General features: G+C 41.2%; 1 protein-coding gene across 2 annotated transcripts; it reads right to left on the bottom strand.

Annotated features, from left to right (window-relative positions):
- Positions 1-8141: 8141 nt before the first annotated feature.
- On the bottom strand, positions 8142-10928 carry LOC147427921 (plant intracellular Ras-group-related LRR protein 1-like). Of its 2 annotated transcripts, none has more exons than XM_086497328.1 (5): positions 10761-10928; positions 10265-10582; positions 9785-10141; positions 9541-9707; positions 8142-9071 (listed from the first exon to the last, which is right to left on the bottom strand). In XM_086497328.1, the coding sequence occupies exons 2-5, from the start codon at positions 10517-10519 to the stop codon at positions 8447-8449; spliced, it is 1404 nt and encodes a 467-aa protein (XP_086353454.1). In that variant the 5' UTR covers positions 10520-10582; positions 10761-10928; the 3' UTR covers positions 8142-8446. The 2 variants fall into 2 exon arrangements, with proteins under 2 accessions (XP_086353454.1, XP_086353455.1); XM_086497329.1 differs by having other exon boundaries at positions 10265-10552.
- Positions 10929-11174: the final 246 nt, after the last annotated feature.

Below are 11174 nucleotides of genomic sequence, written 5' to 3'. Positions count from 1 at the left end.
GATTTGACCATTTTTTCATACATAAAACACTCTAATTTATCTGGCTCTTAGGGATACTACCGTAAAATGTATGCAGGCTTTGATGTGACTTCTCGGTCTTAGGTTTCATTGAATCTGATGCATGGTATGGCTGGTCACTATCTGGCCTTGACTTTTAGGATTGCTAGGTTGATTCCTCATCTGGTTGGTTGAGGAAGGTACTCATGCTGAGTGCCTTGATACTTAGATAATTGTCGACAAGATATTTAATGATATGTACTTGATGATTAACTTGCTGATCTTTTCTGGTTTGGCTGCCATTTTCTGGTCCAGTTTTGTTCACATTAGTATAGATTTTTGTTTGGCTTCTTGACTGATCCTCTGCTACTGAGCTGGAATATGACATCTAACACTATTTTAAAAGAACCAGATGGTGAGCATATGGGTTGATTGCCAAGTGGTGGTGCTGGCTATGCATAGTTTTTTTGGTTACTGAAATGCCTGGTCTAGCTGGTCATACTTGGAAGTTACATATGCAGGCTTAATCTAAAGGAACATTGCAAAAGGGAACACTGGTTTTTTTCTGCCATTTTTTGGTTCAGATTGCTTCACATCAGTATATGAGGGTGTTTGGGCTTCTTTTCTCGTACTGGCTGATCCCCTGGTACTGGGCTGAAGAATAGTAGATACAAGTAGATTCCCGATACAAGTGTTGCTCGATATTTTAATTTTTGGTAGTTACTCGAGCTTACTTTATGGTTGCTTTTTTGAGTATGGCATACTAAATCCTACTTTGATCTACTGCTCTGTTTTTTGACTGGTTTATTTACGGATGTTTTACTGGTTAGAAGGAGTGATTACCAAGATTGTTATAGCACAACCTAATTTAACCTATCTGCTGGCTTTGAATGGCCTTTGCTGGCGGTTTTTGATGATCTAAACCTGAAGCAAATTTATAACGGATACCTTGTTTGGTTATTGATTGCTCTGATTTATGGCAGAAGTTAAAACAAATGGAGTAACTCTAGCAGGAATATGATGCTAGAAAATCCTTGGTACTTTATTATACAGGACAGTAGCTGGTCTAATTTTTTTTAAAGTTTGACATGGATGACAATTGATAGATTCCTTGAAGCCTGCCATACGTAGCCAAGTCTAACATATCTGTTGTCTTGACTATATGGATGCAGGTGAGAATTCTATCTTGGCTTAAAGATGTTTAGCTTGCTGCAGTCTGACTTTGGAAGCATTTGATGATGCAATTCGGATAGTTTTTGATACCTTTGTACAAATTCCTTTAGAATGATACTTCATTCTTACTATATTGTATAGTTTTGATTCAAAGACTGAATTGTTTCTGTACATATCTTTGTCTTGACATCTTTAGCCAATCGTCTTTTTGAACATCTTGTTCAATTGGTATGTTATTTATTTAGTTTAACAGCTACACACACACACACACACACACACACACACACACACACACACACACACACACACACACACAAAACTTGAAGGTGGACAATGGATATAACAATGTATGAGTGATCCTAGCCGATCACAAAATGCACCAAAATGACAGATAATAACTAGCAAAAAAACTTTATGCAGTAAAAAAAAATCAGCATTGAACACCTCTTCTATTTGCTTGGCACATAGGCAAAATTTGCCATAAAAATTATGCAATGAGTGATACAATTAAACAGGAGCATTTAAAACGATTCTAACAAATTATTGTAGCACAAAAGCCTCTGCATTCCACGAGTCTTGCACTTTCACCTTCGACGTTATCTGTTTCTCAAACTAAAAAAAACAATCAAATCAAATGATTTGACATCAACCGATTTAGAAGTACACATAACCAGAAATGTGAAGTCACCTTCTATTGATTAAGGATGAAGCTTCCACCTTGAACCTCCACCACACCCATAATAAGAAAATGATCGTGCAAGTAAGTAGGGCTCCAATGCTTAGTTATCAATACAATTTCAATGGCCATTTGGCAAGGGAATATCCAAATCAAAAGTAGATGTTATTCTTCACGACGGAAAGCATTGAGCGGTGAGTGATACACCATTGCCTCTTTGAGCTTGTTAAGACGGTCTAGTTGTGTGCTTGTAGCCATTCGTGGCTCGCACACAATGTTTGGCAAGTTTCCTACCTCCGACATGTGCGGTAAAGCGCACATTCTTGGCGTCGATGCCGGGGACTACCTTGCACTAAGCTTGAGGAGCACTCAGTGCTACCTCTTGAAGCCATTCTTTCATCTATTTTCAACTTTTGTCTGAGTTGTGTTAGATCTGTTAGTGGCCGTAATGTGTAGGTTTAACAGGTTTTGTTAGAATCTGTAAGTGTTGCAATGTGTAGATTTTTGTCAGATCTGCTAAGTTCTATAATGTGCAGGTGTTAGCAGGTTTGTTAGTCAGTGTTGATGTTCTGTAATGTGCAATAGACAGTGTGTAGTAGACAATGAGCAATAGACAGTGTGCAGTTTGCTGTGTTAAGAAGTGTGTGGGCAATGCTGTTAGCTATAGGTATTGTTAATTAGTGTTAATCAACACTGTTAGTTGTATTGTGTGTGCACGTGAGGCAGGCCCTATGCGTGAGCTCGACGGCCACGTAGTTGAACATTATTCACAGAAAAAAAGAAAAGAAAATAATAAATTAAATTAAAAAAAACGCTCAAAAAATCTAAGACCAAAAAGAAAATTAAAAACAAAAAGGAGAAAACAAAATCTTATTTTAAAAGGAAGGGTTCGGGATCTTCCCCCAAGCCCAAGCCCAAGCCTCAATCCTCAGTCTTATGATATACTATACTACTAAAGACTAGAACCTCAAGTGAGGGGGGGGCATGTGGGACAAGTTTCTCTTCACACTTACCCATTGAACTTACTAATTTTAGCCTTCTTTCCGACTAAGAAAAGACTGTTTTTAGGTTTTTGAGGGCTTTAAGTAACTGAATGAGGGTTGTAAAGCAAGTCACGTCTCTCTAATCAAGACACTTGTTTTGAGCTATTACACACCATGTTTTGTGGCTTGGTTAGAAAAAAAGACCATAAAAACAAAAAAATTTGAGAGTAAACTTGGGTTGCAAACACCCAAAAAACTAGGTGAGCGGCCTTCATGGGCACTCACTAACACTTCTAGAGTGTTGAGGTCACATGCACCTATGCTCTAGTTGTGTGCTAGAGGACGATCACATAAAGAGTGTCTCCGTTTACGTGGGCACTCATTATTCCTCCACCTTAGGCTCTAAGCCCTTAGGGGGAACGGTAGTACCACTTAGAATCACATATTGCATCTAGTGACTCTTCCTCTGACTATGACGTCATGGAAGGTTACCCGATGCCTAATCTCGATAGTTCAAGCCAAGACATGCATGCCATGAGCCCAAAGTCCGGGCTGAGAGTGTTTAGTCGCTTGAAAGAGACTTTGAGTAGAGCCATTGGCTCCAAACATGGAGCTAACAATGTGAATGAAGGGGGTGGGGAAGTAAATTCACCATTCATGACCAATGTAGATCCCATGCTCCTGGAGAATGTGCCTGTGAATACTCAATTCACTACACTCCCTGACTCTTCAGAGCTATTCTCCTCCGAGGTTTGTACTTTACCTAAAGTTTTTCAACAATTCAAATTTGCAACACGTAAAAAAACATTCTTTCCATGCCTTTATATAGGCATCTACCTTCCAAGCTTTGAAATCACCCTCTCTCTCTCTCTCTCTCTCTCTCTCTCTCTCTCTCTCTCTCTCTCTCTCTCTCTCACACACACACACACACACACACACACACACACACACACAACCGTTTTTAACCTAGTAGACAATAGTATACTCTTTCGATCATACCTTCTTCATCCAAGCTCCGATTTGGGTGATCTATAGCCTCAATCAAAGAGCACGACACCCTCTATGCATTGATGTTAAAATAAATAAATCAAAGTTATGAAAGGCTTTTCTACAACAGAATTTTTGAAGTAAACAGGTTCGAGGAAGTTGATTCTCATCTCTTATTTTACATACAATGTCGTCCGGCACTCGCAGGGGTTCTTCTTCTTCAATAAGGTCCACAAACATTGTAGAAAATGATCCAAAAATCTCCTAAGTGTGGAGATAGAAACACAACCACTCAACCAATGACATCAAAAGCCATGATCATGGCATACTTGGTATCGTTGCAAGAGACCGTAAACAAACAAGGTGAAAACTTACTTGCAATGGAGAATGGTACGTTAAAGGTTCTTAAGAGAATCTCAAGAAGACACTTGAAATGCAAACAACACGTTTGATGCAACTTGAAGAGGAAGTCAAGGAATGTAAACACTCTCTTGTGGACTTGAATGCTTTGAAGGAGCGCATGAGCAAATTAGAGCATGACCATGTATTGAAAGAGGAGAAATTTGACACCATGAGCCGGGACATATGCGACATGAAAAATGTATGTACAAACAAGCCTTGGGCTGATGTATGTGGTGGTATTGAATGTGGTTCCTAATTCCTCCCTCATGCAAGTTATGGCTCAAACAACAAATGTTGAGAATGTGGATGTAGAGGAGTTGAAGAAATGGGAGCAACTCCACCCGATGAGCTTAAAAAACCACCTTTTGAAAAAAGCTCCCGAACTTCTCTTGCAAAGGGATGATAGTGCTAGAAGCTACAAACCAACCAAACCCAGCATGATGATGATTAAATGCTAACACTCAAGTTAGTGTTTAGCTGCCCACCATTGGAATATAAGTACCAGCATGAATTTGGATTCCAATTCTTGGTGGTGAGGGGGGTCAATGAGAAGCTTTGTTCTCCTCTAATGTTGAGAATCGAACTCCAACAAGATCCAATCATTAGAGCCATGGTTTACGTGGATGCGTCGGGTAATGTTTACGAAGTGGCACTTTACTCACCAAATTTTCATGAAGACAACAATGTGGAGAAGACATGATTCTCTCTAATTGCAAACGTGGAGCCAGATTAAGACAAGTGACCATGGACTAGAGAAGTGACTGTGCCATTGTTTGCAAGACGAGATTCAAAGTAGAGAAACCAACCCACCAACCTTGCATATCCATAATCCATTTGCCAAATGGGAGAAAAAAATAGAGTTTGACAACCCTCCTACCATGCAAGATAGTGTTGACTTTAGGAAGGGAGGTGTCATTCCACAAATTGCTCCTCCTCAGAAGCAATTGTTAAATGAGTTCTAATCCCTAGGGTGACTCCACCAACCGACTAAGAAATAGAGCAAACTAGGAAGGAGGAAGTTCACATGCCAAGTTCTTTAAGGAAATCCCCTCCTAAGCTAGGGAATTAAGCAAATTGCTCCTCCTTATAGAAGCAATTGTTAAATGAGGTTTTAATCCCTAGGGTGACTCCACCAAATGACAAAGAAATAGAGCAAACTAGGAAGGAGGGAGTCCACATACTAGCTTCTCTAGTGGCAAACACTGCTCGTAAAGAACGGCCACATATACTTGACCATATGTTGGTAGGCCAATTTCAATTGAAGCTTATTGCTTCATTTGGTAATGTTTTGTGCGTATATGAAGATTAGAAAGGAAAGTACTTCAAAATTTTCTCTCTCAAGAGTGGTAAGCCAATATGCAAGGACACTGCTCCCATTGTATTTAAACTTATTTGCGTGTGACATATTTCATTTACAAGTGCAAGGATACTGAAGGTAATGCAGTTGAGCTTTATTGCCAACCATATGCGTTGGAAGTTAAGCTTAATGTGGCTAACAGTAAGCCTCTACCTCCTGTTTTGGTGGGTAGTCCAAATGAAGCGCTCAATTCTCAAGGCCTAGGACAAAAACTTGATCAATCAAGCTCACGTCCAAACAATGTGCTAATGCCAAAACCTAGATCTCCTCCTAAGTTCACCTCCCAAATCACCAATAAAGAAGCAAAAATGGCCTCAACAATAACTTTTATTAAAAAGCATGCCCATGGACGAAGTTAGTCATCATAAAATGGAGATATGCTAAGTACGTATGATGATGGGCTATACTATAAATATGTTTATTCGATTACATATCACCAAAACGCTCTTGAAACAAGGAATTTAAACGTAGAACATTTGACAAATTTATAAAAAAATTATCGCACATCCAATTTGTAAGCATAAAACTACTAACATAAAGTGTTAATGTACTTTTAGCCCAAGGTAAGTTCTCCACCATATCCACTCAGCTACTAATTGGTCTAAATGACACATGTGGATTTCATTGCCTATGCTCAAACATTTTAGCCTATAGAACTTGGATTCTTTTGGGACAACCTAACCTTGAACTCTCTAAGCCCTTTACTTGTTTAGATGGGCAATCTTACAAGTGCATAGTTAGGTTGGAGACAACACTTCGCAAGCCTCACATTACAGGAGCACTCTTCTACGTCTTGGAGCCAAGTAGCCTAAAAGAAGAATTGTTTCCAGGTAAAGATCTCACGAGGGTCACTTAATAATTATGTGACGTCACATGAGTGCGATAGAAGGCGTTATTAAATTTTGTTTTTTGAAGTGTTGCAAAACATTGGAAAATTGTATTACGCACAAACTACTTGAGTGTCATATGGAAGTATGGCAAAGAATTCACACGGTTCTTCAAAATTTAAAAGAAGCCTACCCCATGGCAAAATGTGCAAACTGTCCTACTATATGGACCTAGAAATCACAAAAACGACTTTAAGAACCTGATGTTGAGTACATGTTGTGTGACGTTGAATCTTGATTACTACGTTAGCATAAGCGCATATATTAACCAACGTGGCAAAGCTTTTCTAACAGCTCCCGTCGTGCTTACTTTAATACGGATCCTGTGCTGCTTGCTTTATTTAGCACCTCACTCGCTATTTTAATCACAACAGAGCTTGCTTTCAGTTGATCGCAATTGCAGCTTGTCACAACTCGCCACAAGCCGTCACAATCAGCCATCGCAAGCAATAGCTCGTCACAAGCCATCACAAGCAACAGCTCGTTATCAACAATTATGATTTGAACTAATTTTGTCTCTTTATCAATTATCTTCTTATAGAGTTCACACACGTGTTCAACTTTGAAGAGAATTTTATGAGCTACAGTAAATAGATTTTGGCAATCCAACACAAAATTGTAAGGACCTACAATCTGCTTGGACATGACGAGCTACTTGATCTAAGTGTCAAAACGTCAAGAGCTTGGGTGTTTTTGCTGTGGTGTGTGCACACTCAAGTGCACGGGGTGGCTGATGTTCATGGAATAGAGATCCGTGAGAGAGCCGGTCCAAGTCATGTAAGAACCTCTTGACTCCTAGATTTGATGGTGCTTATTGGTATATGGCAGCAAGCATCGACAGCAAAATCCACTTCTTAAGGTTCAAGTTCATTCTTCACATCAAAATAGGGTTACACCATTCAAGATGAGGCATGGGTTTCCTCGACAATTAGTGGAATTCCAACAGATGCAGGATGCAGTAAACTAATTCATACAATAGGTGAGATGACAAATCCTTTGCACCCTCAAAGCGTGCATGCCATTGTCGTTTGCAAAATAAAAGGCTGTCTAGCAGTCTTGAGATGTCTTGCCCATATAGCATCCTTGTCAAAGCTAGTCAAAACTTGTCTTACCTGTGATGTGAATTTTGCGAGCCTAACAAGACCGGAAGGTGTCTAAGTGTTCCAAGGATTAGACTTTCAAAATATCTCCAAGAAAACACCATTTGTAATGTATACCCACGGCATGAGCAAGAGAATGTGGCTGCAAAAAATGCAGGCACAGTCAAAGGTTTTGAGTGGGCCGCAGGGTTACCTAGTTCAAGTCATGTTAAAACTTAAGATGCCTCCGTCACAATAGGACAGACCTGCCCCTGCTGGCCACCCTCAGCTCATCCTAGGTTCTCATTCAGCTATCAATAGTCACCAACGTATGCAATCAGCAGTAATCACCACAACATTGCGGCAACCTCTGTTTCACCTGCCTCATCTGCAGTGAGCTCGACCCTCACTTCTAATGGGTCACCTCCCCAAAAAGCACTGCATGCGTCTCACTCAGAGGCGTATCTATACGAAGCCCTGTAACAGAAAATCAAAGACTCCGCAATTCACAGAGTTCCAAACTTAGGTAGCAGCATGAATTACTAAAGGTTAAGATGGTATCCAAAATGCAAGCCAAGATACACACAGAAGCACCGAAACAGCAGAAAAGGGAAGCTTCGATCAGTTTCATGTAATGTCCCCACACTATGACACAAACAGGCAGCTGAACTTACTAACAATTTTCAGGAGACTTGGATATCCAGGATGACTTCATTCAATACCTTCTATACCTTCTGCTTTTCAAACTTTCCTAGGACCTAAACTGTGTCTTACAAACAAGTATACATAACCCATAAATGACTAAAGTGCACACTATATGGCACATTTGGAGTTGACCAGCAAGTACATACTGGAACCAGGTAAACCCCTGTGCCTCTGTATTTTGGTACACGGTCCCCATGCCTTCACAGCTGTTGTTCCAAGTAATCTTCAGTGCTGGAAGATTTTCGTGGAGATCCGCTGCCGAGAAAGGCTCTGCTCAACCCACTAAGAGCCCATGGCAGCCATTTCTCCTGATGCTGACTCTCCTCTGCTAAATGTCTTTGTTTCTCCTCCTCCAAGAAATTCTGCCATTTCTCCTTCATGAAAACCATAACTGCTTCTGCTCCTGCCTCGGCAACTTCCACGGGCGGACTCACCAGTGGATTGTCCTTCAAATTAATCTTTTTTAGAGCTGGCAACCTCCCAAAGGATTCTGGCAAATTCCGTATCTGATTGCAGCTCAGATCGATTTCTGCCAGCGACACAAGGTCACCAATAGTGTCCGGTAAATTTTGCAATGCCGTAAAATTGCAGCTTGCATCCAAATATTCCAAATTGGTAAGATTCCCAATTGCTTGTGGCAACGACTTCAAGTAATTGAACTTGACCTCGAGACTTCTCAATGATTTCAAGTTGCAGACTGATGTTGGCAAAGAGCGCAGCTTATTCCAACGCAGAGACAACTGCTTTAGGTTTAGCAAATTCGACCCAATTTGATAAGGGAGATAGAGTAGCTCATTGAGGTCAGCATTTAATATCTCCAAACCACTGCAAGTAAAAAAAAACTCTTTTAGACACGCGCACACACATGTGCGTGCGCAAACATGCAGACGCCTCAATAAATACAACCTATTGTACGTATAAAAGTGGAATGGGGAACAGAACATCGGAACGCGAAATGGGGAACAGACGGGGAACAAAAACGGGCATAAATTGCCATTCCCTGTTACGCATGCTCACGTCTAAGCCACAGAATGGGGATTCGGAACGGGAAGTTGGTCACATGCATGTCTTGAAATGGTCACACACATTCACAGATAATTTAAGAAGAATGATTCTGCTGTTGCAGCCACATCTGAAGCTACTATCAAGGATTGTCTGTATGACCCCGCGCATGTGTGTACGTGGTTTCTGTTCCCTTCTCTAGTTGTGTCGACTATTAAGGACACATAGCATAGGTGCATTCACACACAAAATTGGAGGCCATAAACATTCAAACTGAGTGGTAGAATCATACCTGCACTGTGAAATACTTTCTGGCAGAGAGGTTAATTTGTTGCGCGAAACATTAAGAACTTTCAAATTCTTCAGTAGACCTATGGTATCCGGAAGGGCACGTAGCTCATTCCTCTCAACATTGAGAGTGTGAAGCTCCACAAGCCCACCCAACGAATCTGGCAGAAGCTGTAAAACCAAGCGAGTTGAGCATAATACAAATCAAGAAGACCATGTAACTTATTAAACACAACGCGGAGACGTACCTTCAACTGATTGCTTGATAAATCAAGCGAAAAGATGGTTGACACGTTGCCAAATGCATCTGGCAAGTGACTTAATTTGCAACCACTCAGTTTTACATCCACTATGTTTCCTTCCTTTGCTGCTAATAAAACCCGACTGACCTCTTCGTTTGCTCGCCAGTCATCCTCCAATCTTTCATCTTCTTCTTCGATTGTTGGCAAGTGCACCTCAGGGGACACTGACAGTTTCATCATATTTAACTCTGCTGCCTTTAGCAGCAACTCATACGAATGGTACAGTTCATAAGATTCGATAATTGCTTGGTATTGAAGCTTTGCCATTTCTGCAGCCTCGCGTATGTTTTTCTCTTTCTCGACCTGAAAAAGGAAAGTTCAAAACCAAGTCCTCTCTCTCTCTCTCTCTCTCTCTCTCTCTCTCTCACACACACACACACACACACACACACACACACACAGAGTACAAGGCATCAAAGTAGTTACTTGAGTAGAAGACATTTCTGCGATTTGAAGACTTTCTAAGTCTGATGCCAGTGCAGCATCGATCGAGGAGAGAGCCAAGCGAGCTTCATCAACGGCCTCATGATCAGGAGGCTCACCAAGAGCCTGTAGCTTAGCACGACACTCTGCAACCTCAGCAAGGGCCGTTTGCAAAGCAAGGGCTTCTGCACTTGGACCTCCGGTGCCGTCACTCTGCAAATCCACCATTACGAAATTGCCCTCACCAGCCAACTCCATCTTCCGTTGGACTGTCTTCCTCAATGGAAAATTCTATACTCCGACAAGCAAGCGTTAAACAACCTACATATCACACAAAGCAACAACATGCGGCATGCGTATCAGAGAAGATAGATTATGTGATTATGTGCAACCACATGCAGGAGAAAATTGTAGGCAACAAACATGCAGCAAATACAAATTTTGGGAGCAACGGAAGACATGCAAACTCGTTAAGACAAAACAACGAGAATTCTCTCACCGATCAAAGATGAAGATGGAGGGAACTCTTCTGCGTTGTGCTAGAAGGGAGCTCCCATGGCGCGAGAAAGTAGGACGTGACCTGAGAGACGGCAATCCTTTGTGCGCCTTATTGTTGTCGTCATAGAGAAATGATTGTTAGGTAGCGTTTAGACTGCCGGCCGTCGACCAATTGACACACACCCTCCGGCCACTTCACCAAAACCATATAAGGTAAGGGGGCCCTCATTATTTTGCTATTCTAATTTTGCAAAGCAGGTGTGCGCTTCTAGCGAAGGTGAGAGGAGATCTTCTTGTGGATGATTTATCACATTGCAACGAAGGTAAAAACGCAGGCGATAGTACCCGTTTCTCTTAGTGGAAGAATCTGCTCACTTTCAGAATCATGCCATAGTATTGGCCTCTCCACCTTACA

Source organism: Adiantum capillus-veneris, chromosome 23 (genome assembly GCF_014529385.1).
Source record: "Adiantum capillus-veneris isolate H3 chromosome 23, ASM1452938v2, whole genome shotgun sequence".
Lineage (NCBI taxonomy): Eukaryota > Viridiplantae > Streptophyta > Polypodiopsida > Polypodiales > Pteridaceae > Adiantum > Adiantum capillus-veneris.
This window is presented reverse-complemented; position numbering and strand designations above follow the sequence as displayed.

What these genes read in the sequence shown, in the direction of transcription:
- LOC147427921 (XM_086497328.1), bottom strand. Translation starts at nt 10,519, where the DNA reads ATGGAGTTGGCTGGTGAGGGCAATTTCGTAATGGTGGATTTGCAGAGT. An exon ending in CAGAAATGTCTTCTACTCAA is followed by an intron (nt 10,142 to 10,264) that starts GTAACTACTTTG and finishes TTCCTTTTTCAG; the next exon opens with GTCGAGAAAGAGAAAAACAT. An exon ending in TATCAAGCAATCAGTTGAAG is followed by an intron (nt 9,708 to 9,784) that starts GTACGTCTCCGC and finishes TTGGTTTTACAG; the next exon opens with CTTCTGCCAGATTCGTTGGG.